We start from the raw sequence: 18,580 nt of genomic DNA, 5'->3' as shown, positions 1-18,580 counted from the left end.
CCTGGGGTATATTCGTAAAGATATACTGTATGAGAAAGTGGATAACTTGGCCAAAAGCAGTTAGGACATTTAGAGCCCTTTTCTCTTCTATAGAAGTTTTCTTTAACTTTGTAACCTACCAGTGGCAGGTATGCCCTTTATCCTAGAGCTCACTTTATTATCTGTCCAACACCCTGGTGGCTAGTAGTTAAAACACCCAATCAGAGTGACAGCCCTCCTAACATTTAAGAGTTCAGTCCCCAAGAGGTAACTGGATGGTTTTTCATCATCTAATGCCAAGAAAGGAAGTTGGTCATCTATCCTTAACTGTACATGTACTGGCCTACAGGAGCTTCGTCATGGGCCCTTACACTTCAAAAGGAATGATATCAGATTGGCTGTTATCACTTTACCATCATCCTGTCCTAATGTCCCATACTATGGGGTGGGATTCAGTGAAAAAATATACAATGAGGAGAATGAAGAGGGGGGGGGGGGAAACCTCAGTTGCAAACATGGACAAAAGTTTTGTTTACTAGTCTGCTGCATGTACTTTGTACTTAAGACATGTCCATTACTTTCTTGAAAATCAACCATAGGCATAGCAACATATCAAATCTCTGTCAGACTTGAAATATCTAGCAATGAAGGAAAGTTAAGGTATAAGAGATGAGATACTACACAAACTTTTGTCCCTAAATTAGAAGTTGCTTTCAACATAACTGCTGTGTGGCTGGACTGGCATACCTTTATGCCAATATATTCCATAGTCCTTATGATAAAATATGCATTGTACAACATTAAGATACCACTAAATTTCAATGAAACTAAACAACAGGTCTTCAGTGATCCTAGAATCTGAAGTACAAGCTCCTTATAATGTCATATGGATTACACTGTTACGGTGAACCCCATGTGATAAGTTTCATGTCTCTTTTCCACTAAATATGACTCATTAGGCTTAACTGGGAACCCATACCTGGTTATACAGTATATGCTGTTATACAAAATCTAACTATCCATCAACCAATCCTTTACTGCCCCATCAGGGTGTAAAGGTCCCAGGTTAAGTTTAAGTTTGGACTGACAGGATAAATTTCATGCCTCTCCATTCTATAACTGATGAGAAATTCAAACCCCATCCTGTCAATTCTGACCAATGACATGTTTCTGGCCTCCCACATGCATCCGTGCAAGTTCTTCGGTTGATGTGTAAGTGGACTACACAGCCTTAATCAGTCTCTTTGCAGCTGAGTTTTTTGCCTAATGACCGACTTTATACACACTGTAGCAATCAAAACTGCAGGAAAGTCACTCAGTCCGGCAATAAAGACAAAATACTACAGTTCTCTGTAAGAGTCAAGCAACTGGAGATAACATACTGTAAATGAACTTTATGATATAAACAGATTATCATATTTAGACACATGAGAAGTGTTTTGCCAGGTGCAGATGAAAATTCACTTCATATATGGGTCTAGTAATTAGAACCTTGCTCGCTTGGTAGATGTGTGGGAGCGTGGGGTGGCAAAACCTTGGATGCCAGCTGCACAGCGATCCTGCAGTGTAGCACCATCAACCTTTGAAGTGCCATCTGATGAACGTTTGCGCTGTGGTGTGGCAGGCAAGACATTAGGGTCTCGCTGCTTCAGAATCTCAACATCTTGAAAGACCACCTGGGTCCCTCCTCCAGCAGTGGGTAAAACATTGCCCTGTCAGGAGAAAAATTTATTAGTCATGAATATAAACAATGCTTCTGACACAATTCCCAAACACATCCTTCCCCAAACATTATTAAAAGCAAAATTTACACAATACAGTAGTGACAAAATAAAATTAAATAAAACAATGTTACCACAATGGATAAGGAAGGAAATGTGCCCAGTTACACTGAACAAAGAATCTCCACAATACGATTTTATGTACAAAAGTGTATAGTGTTTAAATAAGCAACAGTCTGTGTGGTTAAGGCAGGGGCCAAGAAAGATGGAAAGAGGAGCAGTCAAAACTGTTGTTGGGACTTAATAATGCAATGTGAAAGAAATAACAGTTTTAAAGGATATACAGTAGTCCCTCAATTACCCAACGTAATAGAGCCAAAGGCATGTTCAGGTGGTGGCAATGTCCGGATAATGAACAATATCCCCACTGGCATACCCAGACCCTACCTATACCCAACTTCCAACATATATCTAACCTACTTGTATATATATATAATTATAATAAAAGAGGTACAAGGTAGGGTAGTGGATGTTGGAGTGGCCCTGGTGAGAAAGGATAGTGTTTGGAAACTCCCTGTACTGTTGTTTGCAGATGATACTGTGTTGTTGAGTGAAGACGAAGGGGAGCTGCAAGGCTTAGTGGATGAGTTTGGGAGAGTGTGTAAGAAACGGAATCTAAAGGTGAATGTAGGGAAGAGTAAAGTGATGGTCTTTGAGAGAGGTGAAGTCAGTGAATGTACAGCGAGGTTGGATGGTGAGGAATTGGAAAATGTGCGTACGTTTAAGTACTTGGGTAGTGTGATGAGTAAGGATGGAGGTTTGGAGGGTGAAGTGCTTGAAAGGGTACAGCAGGGAAGAAAGGTTGCTGGTTCTTTGAAAGCAGTGATAAGAAACAGGGAAGTGAGCATGGAAGTGAAAAAGTTACTACATGACGGTATTGTGATACCAACTCTAACGTACAAAAGTGAAGCTTGGACGTTGTTGGAAGGACACAAGTCAAGAGTGAGAGCAGTGGAAATGAGTTATTTAAGAGGAGCCTGTGGAGTCACATGGAGAGACAGGCTGACGAATGAGGATATAAAGGAGCGTTGTGGTGTGGATGTGATAGGAAGCGTTATGAGGAACACAGTGATGTGGTTTGGCCACGTGGAGAGGATGGAGGGTGAAAGACTGACGAAGAGAGCGTATGTGAGTGAGGTGGAGGGGGAAAGAGGAAGGGGGAGGCCGAGGATGAGATGGAGGGATGGGGTGGAGAGGTATATGAGAGAGGGTGGTGTGAGTTGGGAGCAGGGCAGTGAAATGGCGGGGGACAGGGCAACTTGGAGGCGATTTGTTTGTGGCCACCCCAAACGGGATTGAGGCGTCTGGCAACAGATAGATAGTATATATATATATATATATATATATATATATATATATATATATATATATCACACATACAGCTACCGCAAATTGACTTAGGACCTCCCCCCCACAAGGTATTAAAAAACACAGAAATCATAGTCTATCACAACGTTTGTTCATGAAATGCCATTCATTAATATGAAATCGTCATTCCTTTGTTTTTCAGGACCAGTTGGATGCATTTTGGCATGGAATCACTTAGATCTCTAAAGTAATCTAAGGACATTTCTTTGCACCAAACATTTGTCAGTTCAGTCTTGAGGTTGTCCAGATTGGGTGTCCTCTTCTCTGCCATGATTTTCTTCATCTCTGCCCAGCAGTTTTCTATCGGATTTAGATCTGGACTGTCGCCAGGCCAGTCAAGAACCTCAGCCCGATTATCCTGAAGCCATTTTGTCACCTTTCTTGACTTGTGACATGGAGCTGAATCGTGCATGAAAAAGCTGCACCCATGAATAGCAAAAAAAGTTTAACAAATGATCTTCCAGAACTTGAATGTACTGGTCATCATTCATCATCAAGTTCTTGGAAAGAAAGCAGAGGCCTCCCCTTTCCATTTCACCTGAGAAACACCTCCATACCATTACTGATTGTAGGTGCTTAACAGTCAGCACCAGGTAAGTAGGTCATATTGACTATGGGAGGCAGGGCGACAAACCTTGGCAGAACGCACCTGGAACACTTGAAATGTGCTTTCATCGGAAAACATAACTTTTCTCCACTCATTCGATGTCCAGTGTGCATACTTCTTGGCAAACTGAATGCACTGCTTCTTCATGAGGTCAGTGAGAAGCGGTTTCTTGGCCGCGGGCCAGCTTGGCAAACCCAGCTCCTTCTGCAAGCGGTGTTGGATAGTTAAAATTGTAAAGTCTTGTAACAGCTGAGGATGCATTCTTGTCAATTCTGTTGCTGTCAGTCAAGGATTCTTGATTACTTCACTCTTCAGAAGCATATCTGTACCTCTGGAAGTCATCCTCTTCTTTCCACCGCCATGCTTGTGCTCTGGTATGACATCAGGTGGCAGGCCACACACTGCAGCAAGAATCTTCATGACGGTCGACTTTGCACGTCCGGTACATTCACAAATAGTGTTGATTGGGACATTATCCTGCCTCCATGCAATGATACAGACCCTCTGATCCCTTGAGCAGTACTTTCCAGGCATGACAACTTGACTCAAGGAAAATAACAGGGCAAACAGTAATGCATACGAAAAAAGAGGGAGGTGCAAGCTCAGAGCGACGTGAACATATATTCCCACTCTCGCTTCTGGGCAAGCACTAACGTGCTGAGTGTTTCACTATCTCCTGCCAATACCAGAGGAGTTGCCAGTTACTTCTTGCCCCAAAAATTCACTTGGTGGAGGTAGAAACACAAAGCAAAGACAGACAACTCTCCCATAGCAATTCTGTGTTTAGGTCCTAAGTCAGTTTGCGGTGGGTGTATTTATACATACAGTAAACCCTCTCTAATTCGAACCCGAATAATTCGGAAATTGGTTAATTAGGATCTTTTTTGACCACCAGACAAATATTTTTAATTCGGATTGGATGATGATGGATGATAGAAATTTGAATTAAGCAAGACAAGTCCGAAAAGGATTCCAGTGATAAGTGGACGTGAACGGTTTTTGTAGTGATAAATGTAGTAATAAATGTAATTTTTAAAAACTGTACAGTACCTTTGGTATAGTTAAGTGTACTGTACTCTACTGTTGTGTTGCAAGACTTCATTATCAAGGTTTCACATTACAGTATTTTATTTATCGTATAGTGCACTCTGAGTATAAAGTAATAAAATACAGTAAGACCTCACTATAATGGACTCATTGGGGCCAAAGGACTTCTGAAAAAAGCGAAATTCCGATAAATGTGACATCCGGCCTTCTCTCTGCTAATCTGGACTTTTTCCGATATATCAGATACTAGTCCGGATCGCACCAACGGTTTCTAAACTGTTTTCACTACCACTGCAGTACTGTACTGTATTATACCTTGACTACAATAATCAAATGGTATAATATCTATAATAATACTGTCCTGTACACTGATAAACATGTCTGTTAGTTGCCTTATTGTGGTGAACATAGCTGAAGTGGTCAGGCAGTACGGACTGCTTCTGGCTTTATCGGACTTTTTCCAATACAGTATATAGGAACTTAGTCCGGTAGCTCCTCAAGTCTAATAAAAGCGAATTCCGGTCTACTGAAGTCCGTTATACCAAGGTTTTATTGTACTGTACTATAATATATAAAAATAATTTGGTTTTACGCCAGGTATCCCCGAAGGGCTAAGGCGTTGCCCCTGGGTAGAGGACTTTTGGACTGGAGCATGTAGCATTTTATGACCGGATGCCCTTCCTGATGTCTACCAATGACCCTTGGGTGGATTCGATCCTCCGACCCTTCGGTCAGAGCGGAGCGCTCTAACCCACTGAGCCACGGGTGCTACTGTTCAATGTTTTTGTGAAAAAGCCATGTTTTAGTGAGCATGGGTGTGATCTGGGGATAGGGGCAAGCATGAGCTCCAATAATTTGGATTTTTGGATAATTCGATATAGGGTTCCCCCCAGTTAATCCGAATTATGGAGGGTTTACTGTGTGTGTGTGTGTGTGTGTGTGTATACAGTGTATATATATATATATATATATATATATACAGTAATCACTCCAATATCCGACATAATAGAGCCATTGGTAGGTCCGGTTATTGGGCACCAGCTTATGGACTTGTACTTATGGACCCTAACTCAGAGAAACACCTATAGAACTCCCTCTGGACATGCATAGCACCTATTTAAGACCCAAATCACACCAATAAGGCACATAAATGACTGAAATAAATGCAAAAGAAACATAAAATGAGGGTTTACAAGTATGTTCATACATTAATAAACATTCTGGTACTTATGGACCCTAACCTAGCCTAACTCAGAAAAACACATTCCTACTGCACATGCATAGCTACTAACACCCTATTCACACCAATAAAGGACATTAAAGAGTGAAATGAGGTAAGTATGGTAGGGAAAAAAGTACAGTATTGAACATTCTGTAGTATAGTATGGAAAAAAGTACAGTATGAAACATTCTGATTACTTACAGCAAGTCCCTGGCCACCTCGATGAATAACCGCCTCCTCTCGGACTCTGACAGTAAGAACGATTTCCTGAAGCACTTGCAGTACACTCTTCCTGAAGTCTTGCACTGAACTTAGTCAATAACGCACAGAAGTCCGTTCTCTTCACAGTGTTCACTTTTGTCCAAATAATGCTCCATTGTAACTTAGTGTTGCACTTTAACTTTTCCCAATTTTTTATTTATTTTCCAAAGCCAGAACAAAGAAGTCTATTTACGTTAAATTTCTTTTCTATTGAGTCTTTTCTCTCAACTTGAACACCTTAACACAACACACCGTTTTTTTCACTGCACAAGCCTGGGAGGAAGGTAGAGTCCCGGAGGATTGGAAGTCAGGTATAATTATTCCCTTGTACAAAGGAAAAGGGGAAAAAGAAGTGTGTGGTAATCATAGGGGCATTTGTCTTCTTAGTATAATAGGAAAAGTGTATGGTAGGATACTTATTGACAGAGTTAGAGAAAGAACAGAGAAATTAGTTGGAGAAGAACAGGGAGGCTTTAGGAAGGGAAGAGGTTGTGTAGATCAGATATTCATTCTCAGATCTTTAGTGGAAAAGTTTCTAGAGAAGGGAAAGAAGTTGTATGCGGCTTTCATGGATTTGGAGAAAGCATATGACAGGGTGGATAGACTAGGATTGTGGAAAGTGTTAAGAATATATGGAATAGATGGGAAGTTGTTGAATGCTGTGAAGAGTATGTACGATGGTGCGAAGGCTGCAGTGCGTGTGGATGGTGAACTAAGTGAATTTTTCTCTTTGAAAGTTGGGTTGAAACAGGGATGTGTCATGTCTCCATGGTTGTTCAATCTGTACATGGATGGGGTAATAAAAGAGGTACAAGGTAGGGTAATGGATGTTGGAGTGGCCCTGGTGAGAGAGGATAGTGTTTGGAAACTCCCTGTACTGTTGTTTGCAGATGATACCGTGTTGTTGAGTGAAGACGAAGGGGAGCTGCAAGGCTTGGTGGATGAGTTTGAGAGAGTGTGTAAGAAACGGAATCTAAAGGTGAATGTAGGGAAGAGTAAAGTGATGGTCTTTGAGAGAGGTGAAGTCAGTGAATGTACAGCGAGGTTGGATGGTGAGGAATTGGAAAATGTGAGTACGTTTAAGTACTTGGGTAGTGTGATGAGTAAGGATGGAGGTTTGGAGGGTGAAGTGCTTGAAAGGGTACAGCAGGGAAGAAAGGTTGCTGGTTCTTTGAAAGCAGTGATAAGAAACAGGGAAGTGAGCATGGAAGTGAAAAAGTTACTACATGACAGTATTGTTATACCAACTCTAACGTATGGAAGTGAAGCTTGGACATTGTTGGAAGGACACAAGTCAAGAGTGAGAGCAGTGGAAATGAGTTATTTAAGAGGAGCCTGTGGAGCCACATGGAGAGACAGGCTGACGAATGAGGATATAAAGGAGCGTTGTGGTGTTGATGTGGATGTGATAGGAAGCGTTATGAGGAACACACTGAGGTGGTTTGGCCATGTGGAGAGGATGGAGGGTCAAAGACTGACGAAGAGAGTGTATGTGAGTGAGGTGGAGGGGGAAAGAGGGAGGGGGAGGCCGAGGATGAGATGGAGAGATGGGGTGGAGAGGTATATGAGAGAGGGGGGTGTGAGTTGGGAGCAGGGGAGTGAAATGGCGGGGGACAGGGCGACTTGGAGGCGATTTGTTTGTGGCCACCCCAAACGGGATTGAGGCGTCTGGCAATAGATAGATAGATAGATAGACAACACTCAAAATTCCCGTGTGGTCTAGTGGAGAAGTTCTTGCTGTTTATTCACTGTCACAGTCCGAGAGTATCACTGGCAGGCGACCTAGGGGTGCATCGCTGGGTCATGGTGATGGCGTACCCACTGCAGAGGACTCTGAAGAAAGCCGCAAACTCATGTCGAGCGGTGACTCCACCGTGGCTGATGTGCTGGGCTGTGGCTCAGAGCATGAGGGCCTGTCTTGGGGAGGCAACGGAGTGGAGCCAGGGCTGGGCACAGCGGGGGTCACGGGCCTGAAAAAACTGTCAATCGTTGACTGACGCAAGGAACGACGATTCTGACGATTGATGATGCGCTGCCTGAAAGCACACACTTCCTCCACGAGTCCCAAGGGCCCCATCTCCCTGTCGCAGTCCGGGTGTTCCAGGTAGTCTAGGACGAACTCTAGATGTTCCCGGAGTGCGCTCAGCTTGGGGATGGCTGGAGTAGTGTCCTGCTGAGAGGAGTCCGCATCATCGTCGCCTTCGTCGTCGGAATCTTCAAGTTCGGTACTGACACCAGCAACCAAAGACGCGATCTCGATATCAGACAACGTCTGATACCCAGGATCGCCCTCGTCGTCATCCAACCACTCACGAACATCATCCACATCAACATCGTCGCCATGCGTACGTAGCCGTGCATGGAAGTCATCCATGTCACACCCCAGAAAATCGTACTCCACATCCGTTCCGAGAAGCAGACGAGACCAACCATTTTCAAGAGTTTTCACAGGGACTTCCTTCCATGCACTAGCCCAGTTGTACAGCGCAGACTTGATGTTGTAGCGGCGAAGGTTTTCCAAAGTCTGCTTGCCTCGTGTGTCCCGTCCTTCCCTGCCCTCGTCCTCGTCCTCGAGAACAACCATCACCTCGTCCAGGAACTTCCGATGGTATAGGCGCTTTGTTGCCACGATCACTCCTTGGTCCATGGGTTGAATGAGAGCAGTCGTATAAGGTGGCAGAAACATGCACCTAATACAGCCATTCTCAGCAACCAAGTCCTTGTCGCACGGGTGGGCAGGTGCATTGTCGAGCAGAAGGATAGCTTTTACCTGGTCGCGAGGGATTCCCAGTGTCTTCGTCTGGTAATGGATGACCTCCTTGACGAAGTGACGGTGAAACCAGTCTTTGAAAATCACAGCTGTGAACCATGCTTTCAAAGAATGGTATCAGACGACAGGAAGGACATCCATCACCCCACGAAGGCACCGAGGCTACTTTGCACGGCCAACAACAACAGGCTTAAGCCGGTGCATGCCGTTAGCACTGGCACAACACAAAGCAGATATCCGTTCCTTGGAAAGCTTGCGGCAAGGTACACGCTTCTCCGTCTCCTCGGCTAGAGTGTTCGTTGGCAGCGAGCGATAGAATAGGCCAGTTTCGTCAGCATTGTAGACTTGACCGAGAGTTAGGCCCTCCCTGTCGATCAAGCCTTTCACCTTGTGCCGAAACTCGTCAACTCCATCCTCATTAGCGTCCAATGCATCGCCATGTGCTTTACGGTTAGTATGGCCATATCGCAACTTGAACGCGAAGAGCCAACCCTCGGATGCCTTGAAGTCCAGGGCGTCGTGAAGCCTTGCGAACTTCTCAGCAGCAGCCTTCAGCTCCATTCCACGTACCATCACACCAGCTGCACATTGCTGTCGATACCAAATCAACGTGGATCGGTCGATTTCTGCAAACCTGGGGGTAAACATAACCTTCCTTTCCACGCTGCGTTTGCTTCGCGACGAGAAGTCAGCCGTGTACTGCATGAGTTTGTCTCGGGAACGTTTGATATCGAACAAAGTCGACTGGGCCAGGTTGTACTCGTGGAGAATGCGGGAAGAAGACCAATCCGCATCAACTTTCTCCAATATCTCCCTCTTCTTTTCCAGAGTCAACACCACTCTCTTCCTTTTCTCAGATGGCGGGGCCATCATCACACACACTAAGAGGAGGCCCGAGAGCAGCAGGAGGCCCTGCAGCAGGTAGGGCACCACCACAAAAGCGATCACGTGGGCAGCCATTACGAAGAGCGTACGTTCACTCGCGGTGAGAGACAGGCGGGAAGTGGGGAGGATGCAGCGGCGCTCTATCGGACGTCGGAGGAATGACGCACCAAAACAATGCTCTCTCGCGGCGCGCGCGGCAAGTTCAAATTACGGACGGGATTTTTTTTTTTTTTTTTTTGATCCCAGGACGATTAGGTCCGGGTAGTGGGGATGTTCGGTTACTGGGCATCCGGATATTAGAGTAATTACTGTATATATATATATATATAAACAGAAAACTGATTGTGAGGTAGACCCAGGATGCTGAAGGCTTCAAAGGTACACATAAAAGACTGTGACTTCTTTCACTGTGAATGCTGTTTCAACAGTTCTCCTGCATGTATGTATTTTCTTACTTTTTCTGTTTCTGGATCCTATCGCATCCCAAACTGTATTTTCTGTGGGAATTAAGAGTCAGGAGACAAGACGATGATGATAACGAGTACAAATGTATCCTTCATATGAATCAGGGTGATGGATGATGTAAACAGCCAGCCTACTCATTGGCACAGCAATGAGGCTGAAAAATTAGTATGCAATGTATATATAGAGCTAAAGAGGTGCCTGATGGTGTATATAGGGTAAGCCACTCCAACTGGATGTGGCACATAAAGGCATAATCTGAGGGGTAGTTGGAGTTTATTGCTCACTGAATGCAATTCAGAGGAAAGATAATGGTCATTCACATCTTCAGTGTCTGGACTGAGTAGCCTAGTCCTGTGCCCTTATGCTCCTGGTGGGATTATAAAGGACAGGATGATGGATGGATGGACAGATACAGGAAAACACCTTTACTATGGCAACCAAGAGCCACGAGCAAAGTCTGAGGCCATGACTGGTGAAATGCTGGTAAGAGAGATATTGGTTAGCCTTTATATTTAAAGGTTATGGTTTTTAGTCTGGTGATTAATGGCAGATGCAATCACTTACAGGTAACATGCATTAAACTTAATGTGAGTTTCAAGCGTGTCACTCCATGCAATATACTGTACTTTTCATACCTCGCTATAATGTCAAAGTTAACTATTTGTACATCCAAATAAAACAAACCTAACTACAATGTCCTAAAGTCACTTTATGACATGATGCTTGATGAGGGGGTTTCTCTAATGGTAGCCAAATTAAAAAACTTATTGCATCCAAGCCCTGTAAATAGCCGAAATAGACCACTGCCCTTCTGAGGCTACAGATCAGATGAAAATAATTTCATATGGGCAAGAACAATAATCTTTCAAGGGGTTTCCATGTGAAGGATAAAACAGTTTTGCAGTAGCCAGAATAAAATGCCAAAGTGCAACCTTGCCTGTTAGTGGACAAAGCTATAAGCACTCCAGTAACTTCATCCATAAACCACATCCCAACACTACTTTCAGTTGTATATAAATCCCCACAGTAACACTCCATCTCCCAGTCTCAGTTCCTATGGTCCACTGCTTTCATTAAATTACAGCACAGCAGTACCGTATTTGCCACTTGTCGCCTCATCTTCAACACACAAGGACCTCACAAAACATGCACTAAACTACTTCCCTGATATCCAATATTCCCTATCTTTACTCCCATACAACACTTCTACTTTACATAACGTTCTCCTTATATCAATGCACCCAACTGCCAAAATCTCCTCATCCCACCTTCCATAACACAGCCTTTTCAGCTAACCAATACCAGTCACTACTAATGCATTACATAATTACACTACTGCACTAAATGAAACTCTTTTGTCATCACCATCTACAAGTACTATACATAAACTACTAAATTAACCTGGATATCATGGCCTAACCACTTAGCTGCTATATGTCACAGACCATGCATTACTCTAACTCAATGCTGCACTGTGGCTAATCCTCACTTAGTTATTTTATCACATTCTTGATATATTAACATCTCTTCTTCAAGTACAACCTTTACCTCTGGTGACATAATATCAGGTTAATTTTTGGGGGTTGCTTCCTAAGAATTTCATTCAGCTTAGGAAAGACTTCCCTTAATGAATGATTCAATGAAGCTACATCTTACCCCTTAGTTTTAAAAGTCTGTCCTAAGGTGAATAAAACTGAGGATGACAGCAGGAATAAACATATACCGGTATAATCAGACTGAAGACTAAAATTAGTTGTAATTCATTATAAAGTTCTTTTAAAATAAGAGATGAATGTATTTTGTGCTTTAATGCTTATTTCCAAACCAGAAATACAACTTGCTTGACCCATGCCAACTGCAGATCTCATATGAAGCACAAATGAGGTCTGCATGGGCCAAGCTACAAGCCTCATATGAGGTACAGTTTACATTGGTTATGAAACAATGACTCAGGGGTGGGAAACCACATTACAAAGAATCATTCTGGCAAAGGCTAATAGCTGCATTACTTAAGAGTAGCATTTTGCCTGTGCATATCATTGGCTTTAAGTGAGGGCTCCCTGCATCACACTACTTCATTATACTGCACTAAAGCATCTATTATCCAGCTTTTCCACATACCCAGTCTCCCTTTACTGCAGTGTTCTCACTTGGACACTGACAAGCAAAATTCATGCACTACACCAACCCACAGCTACACTGTTCCACACTACCTCTTCGCACTACACTAAAGCACCTATTATTTTGCTTCTCAACATACACAAAGTCTGCCCACTACCTTGTACACTTTAGTTTCTAATTCCCCATGCGAGTCCTGGCGCTGAGTGGTAAGGCAGTATCCCTGTGAGTTGGCCAGGTCCTCACTGCGCAGCTTTGTCACTGACTTGCGTCGGGGGAGGTTTGGCTGCAGCACTGTGCCCGTTGGAACTTCCTGCACATTTATTATGGAGTGGTGAAGGTTTAATTGCCCTAGGGTGGGTACGTGAATGGAATGTGGTGACAGGTATATCTATGAGGTGTGATGGTGAGTATCAAAATGGTATGAATGACTAACTGCAGTCATAGCAGCGTCCACTGGAAGTTGCTGTGCATTTGGTACAGAGGTGGTGAATATAATACAGCTGACTTGGGGCTGTGGTTATGTTAATGAACTAGGGTGGCAGGTGTGTTTTTGTGATGCAATGGTGAGTCTGACATTAGAATGATTACAATACACTACTGTACTGCTTGTCCCAACCATACATGGGCTAATGGTAACAGTACAGTGCTGTATTAACCCTCTGAGTCCTATGACTAACTTTCACTTCAATATAATAATCTACCATCAGCTGAAACAGAATATTGTACTGTACAGGATTTGAGGAACTGCTGGCAGAAGAGAGATGAGAAGAGAAGAAGAAAAGTGAAAGCATGTGGAACTGATGGAGTGTTTGGCTAAATGCTGAAATACAAAGGAGAGATAGGGACAAATGGATACAGATCTGTAATATTGGCTTGGAAAGAAGGTAAGGTTCTAGGGGATAAGAAGTCAGGTATAATCTCTATCTATATACCTAGGCTGCCTCCCCCAAAAGGGGATTAGCCGAGATAGGACGACACACTCCCAATTTACGCGCCCCCCCCACACACACACTTACTCGTATCTTAGCCCCAAGGAAAGAAGGGACAGATCCTCACCACACCACACTGCATGAGGGTCGACTGCGCCGTGCAATCAACAGGGCCTAACAGCAGGGCTGGTTTACCCCTGTCACATCATAATGGACTCATCCCCTTACCCGCACATGACCTGATCAGCTGATCAGACCAAATGCAGGAGAATATCCCTTCAGGGCGACATCACCATTCATTCATTCACAATTTCTCTTCAGTCTTCCCTATCACACGCAGCCACTCTTCCTTGCTCTACAGACATCCCTCTCGCATCCAACGCTCTCTTCATGCTGTCCATGCACAGGGTTGCCAAGGTCGCAGTTTTCCTGCCAAATTGGGCTGGTTTTGAAGCTCTTCCGCGGGCAAATTTTACTGGTCGTGGGTTGTGTTTTTTTTGGGCTGGTTTGAAAATCGTCGTGGTTTTTTGGGCTAGTTTGGAGTTAAACCACATCACGACAAAATACTGAGAGAGAGAGAGAGTTGTTTAAACATACAGTGGAGAGAGAGAAAGACCCTCTAATACTCCCATAGGGACCAGTGGGTGCAGTCCACGAGAGATCCAGAGCAGTTCTGGATAACTATATAACCATACAGATTCGTGCAGACAGAGGGACTTCCAAGCATTAGGCAGTTTTGTTTTATCCCTGCTATCATTGCCAGCAAGCAATGCCGCAGTAGAGAGGGTTTTCTCTCAATATAATTTAGTGAAAAGTAAATTAAGAAACAGACTGCAGCATGAAATGGTTGAAAACACTCTTCATGTCAGAGCATAATTATAAGCAAAGACATAAAATGTGTTGTAATGATTTGACATCAAACAAAATGATGTTAGCAAATTTTGCATATGACGTAATGTACACAGCAAAGAACACAGTGATGATGATAAATAATTATTGGTGTTGGGCAACTTTTGGGCTGGTTTTCTGTTGGGTTTCCACAGGTAGAGCTGGGTGCGACCTGGCAACCCTGTCCATGCATCCTGTTCGTGGTCTTCCTCTCAGCCTTACACCTCTCACATCTGATTCAGTTATCTTTTTCACCAATCTCTGTTCATCCATTCTCTCTATATGCCCAAACCATCGCAACACTCTGTTCAACTTGTTCAGCCATCTCCTGCATAACTCCATATTATAACAGTTCTCCTATACAAAGAAACTGGGAAAAAAAAAAGCGTGTGGAAAATATAAGGGTATTTGTCTTCCTGGTGTAACATGAAAAATATATGGAAGGGTACATATCAATAACAGTTTGGGAGATTCAGTCATCATCTAATCCAGTGTTGCCTCATAAGAAGCATAGAACCCCAGGGATAGGCAAGTTGATCCTGACATTTAAGATGACAGTGACCAGCCTCTTTGTGGTAGGTGGGGGCGCTCACCATGCACTCACTCGATGTAGTGCTGCTCTCGGGTGTCTGCCCTTTCCTCTCTTCCATCCTTCTTTCCTTCCATCCTCTTCTTTCTTTCTTTCCTTGTCCCTCTGCCTATGGGTGACTTTACACTCCCTCTTCTGTCTTTATTTCCTTCATTCTTTCCTTTTCCTTCTGCCTGTGGGTGACTCTACACTGAGTGACAAGCCAAATGGTTTCCTGTACACCAGGAAACCATTTACTACGCTGGGTGGTAACCTTATAGCCAAATTTTGGCACCTGGTGGTTTAGTGGGAATTTATTGCACTCCAGTCGGATTGAGCCAGTGAAGGTTTATATCCAAGGGGTGGTTGGGGTTGATTGCTCATGTAATGCCACTCAGCGATGAATGAGGCTGGTCATTCTCATCTTAGATGACGAGACCAACTGCCTAGCCCCGGGCTCCTACGCTTCTTAAGGGGCAATGTAGGATTGGATGATGGATGGTGACCAGCCTCACTCATCACTGAGTGGCATTACCTGAGCAATAAACCCCAACCACCTCTTGGATATAAACGTGCACCAGCTCAATCTAACTGGAGCACCCTAATACTGTACCCAACTAAACCATTAGGTGCCATAAGTTGGTTATATGGTTACCACCCAGCATAGTAAATGGTTTCCTGGTGTACAGGAATCCATTTGGCTTGTCACTCAGGGTAGAGTCAACAACAGACAGAAGGAAGAGGAAAGAATGAAGGAAGAAAGACAAATGGAAGGAAGGAAAGAAAGAAGGAAGAGAGGACAGGGCAGGCACCTGAGAGCAGCACTACATCAACTGAGTGGATGGCGAACACTCCTACCAACCACGAAGGGAGATAACCAAGGAATTACAGTCAAAGAAGAACAAGGAGACTAGGATGAGAAGTGACTACATGGATCAGATACAGTACTGATACTACTTTATTCTAAGATGTTTAGTGAAAAAGTGTCTTGAGAAAGGAAAACAGCTGTATGGTGCTTTCATGGATATGAATAAAGCACGTGATGCAGAAGGTGCCGCAGTTATATGGAAAAATTAAAAAAAAATGTTAAATGGTGCCAAGAGTATGGTATGGGGCTAAGGTTGCAGTGCATGTGGACAGAACTAAGTTCTTCAGTTTGAATATTAGAATGAAACATGGTTGTGTTCTGCTCCCATGATTGTTTTATATATATATATATATATATATATATATATGGATGGTGATATAAAAAGATACAAAACAGGACAGCAAACGGTGACGTCTATTGTGAGAGAGGGTTGGGTTAGAAACTGTCTGTACTGCTGTTTGCTGATGATCCTGTGCTCTTCAAGTGATGATTAATGGGAGTTGCAAGGCTTGATGAATGACTGAGAGTCGTTGTTGCTGTAACTGTTCAACCCCGGTCCGTCTAAACAAGCAGATTCATCGATCACAGATAATTAACTGTCTCTACTGGGTTGACCCACGGGTTGATTTTGTGTATGTCTCATAGTGTGGCACGTGCTATGCAATGCTCCATTATGTGTGTTAAGTTGTATGCATCCATTTTACAAGCATGCATATGTCATCTATAATTTCACCCAACCCAACACCTACTGTAAAAGGTTTTACAACACTCATCCATGAAATTGGGCCATCCCCCCCCTCCCCACATTTACCTACCTCTGAAATTCACCAACTAATGTTTGACCACACTTGGTAACTTTACTTGATCCATTATCACTCTGCTTGCCACAAGCCTTGTGTGTTTCTAGAACTTCCGCCACAGAAGGGTGAGTGTGTATTGTTCCTAGCCCTCTCCACCTGGTTTATAAATTTGTGTGTGTGTGTGTGTGTGTGTGTGTGTGTGTGTGTGTGAATCCCCTAGCTCTTCCCAGCTGCTGCTCAAGATGCTTGGGAAGTGCATGTCATGTGAGGAAAAGGTCAGAATCCTCACTTTACAAGGAGAAAAAGTCCCCATTAAAGGAATTACCAGACTGTAAGTGCAACAGTGCAGACTGAAGGATGCATTAAGTAGCCTGCCAGCTGTTCAACTCCTGCCAATAAATCCATGTTCTGTTTGACCAACAAGCTCTCTAAGGTCACAGATAATCTTCCGAGGCAAGAAGTATTCAAGACTCCTAGCATGATGGCACCAGTTACACACAAGCCACTCTGGTATCTTGGGAATGTGTCACACCACATCATTCATCATAATTTCCAAAAAGAGATGAATTGGCCTAGAGCTATGCAGCCAGAAAAAATGCACATGGCTTGTCTTGAATTTGACCACAAATATCACTCTTGGACAGCAGAGCAGTGGACATGTGGTGCGATCAGACCTCATTCCAGTGTGCAAAACTAAGTGATGCTGGGGTGTGACATCCATGAACAGTCAGCAGGTACGACCATCAGTACCCTAGGAAAATTACGAAATGCAAAAACCATGTTATGACCTAGGGATCTTTTAGTGGTGTTATGAGGGAGGGTGATGCCCTGGAAAGAGGAAATTATAAAGACATAAAACTTTAGGGCCTGATAATGAAGGTACTTGAGAGTCCATGAAGGCCCGATTAGGGAAAGAGTAAATACTGATGAGATGCAGTTTGGGTTTATGCCTGGGAAAAGGGCCACTGATGCCATATTCACTGTCCGACAGCTTCACGAACACATAGGAAAGAAAAGGGAGCAAAGGGAGCTGTGCTTTGTTTTTGTTGATTTGAAGGCCTTTGACAAAGTCTCTAGGGACATGGTGAATTGGACAATAAGAAAGTTTGGGATCATGGAGTGGCTTGTTAGAGTGGTTATGGCTATGTATGTGGGTGTTTGAACCCAGGTGAGAGTGAACAGAGGTTTAAGTGATGAGTATTCTGTGAATGCTGGTCTGTATCGGGGGTCAGTCTTCAGCTTCTTCTTGTTTGTCATGGTGCTTGAGGTACTCTCACATGACTTTAGAAATGTATTTCCATGCAAGATGTTGTGTGCTGATGACCTGGTGTTGACTGCAGAGAATGAAAGCAGGTGGGGGAAAGACTTAGGAAATGGAGAGATGGAATGGGACACAAGGGTTTGAAGAATAAATGCAGATAAAATTAGTTATGATATCTAGGGCTGGGGGCAGTACTGCCGAAGGCCCAAAATAGAGAGAGTGTGGCAATGTGCAGTTTGTCGCAAGGGCATGCGAAGTAACTCCATCTTGTGCAGTGTTTGTGATAGGAGGGTGCATAACAGATGTACACCCGTACCCCCATATCCGGCAGTGTTGTGTACTAGTGGGAGTATTCGGTCAGCAAGTATGTTGGATATCGAAGCAATTCTTATCGAACTGACAATTGCAGTGATAACATCATCACTATCTAGACCTCCTTTCTCACCCTAGGGCAGGGTGAAGAGTAGCAACATCCAGACAGCCCAAGTCTGCCCAGTCCAATGGGCCATGCTTCCATTCACTCATCATTCAAGCCCCCGGAATCCTGGTTCTATCTGATACGCCAAAAAACTTTCACCACATTCTGTAGCTTTACTTAAACGTATCCAATAGAGTCAATCCAAATGCTGTCACATTAAAAAAAAGTCCGTGACCATGCACTTTGTCTCACAACATTCATCCAGCCAGCTCAATCTCCTGTCAGTCCCCTAGCCTCACTGACTTCCATACCTCTCTTCCTAACAAACTCATCCACCATATC

The 18,580-nt window shown here is 43.7% G+C and overlaps 1 protein-coding gene across 1 annotated transcript in view; it reads right to left on the bottom strand.

Annotated features, from left to right (window-relative positions):
• Positions 1–18,580, bottom strand: part of pav (kinesin family member pavarotti) — a 170,702-nt gene that overhangs the window by 8,584 nt on the left and 143,538 nt on the right. The window contains exons 17-18 of the mRNA XM_080281640.1: positions 12,664–12,816; positions 1,471–1,691 (exon numbers count right to left, since the gene is read on the bottom strand). Of these exons, the coding sequence (XP_080137766.1) occupies positions 1,471–1,691; positions 12,664–12,816 (374 nt within the window). The remainder of the gene's footprint in view (positions 1–1,470; positions 1,692–12,663; positions 12,817–18,580) is intronic.

Source organism: Coenobita brevimanus, chromosome 90, assembly GCF_032717465.1.
Source record: "Coenobita brevimanus isolate Jiangsu-jjx chromosome 90, ASM3271746v2, whole genome shotgun sequence".
Taxonomy (NCBI): domain Eukaryota; kingdom Metazoa; phylum Arthropoda; class Malacostraca; order Decapoda; family Coenobitidae; genus Coenobita; species Coenobita brevimanus.
Note: the sequence above shows the minus strand (reverse complement) of the source record. Positions and strands in the feature narration are given on the sequence as shown.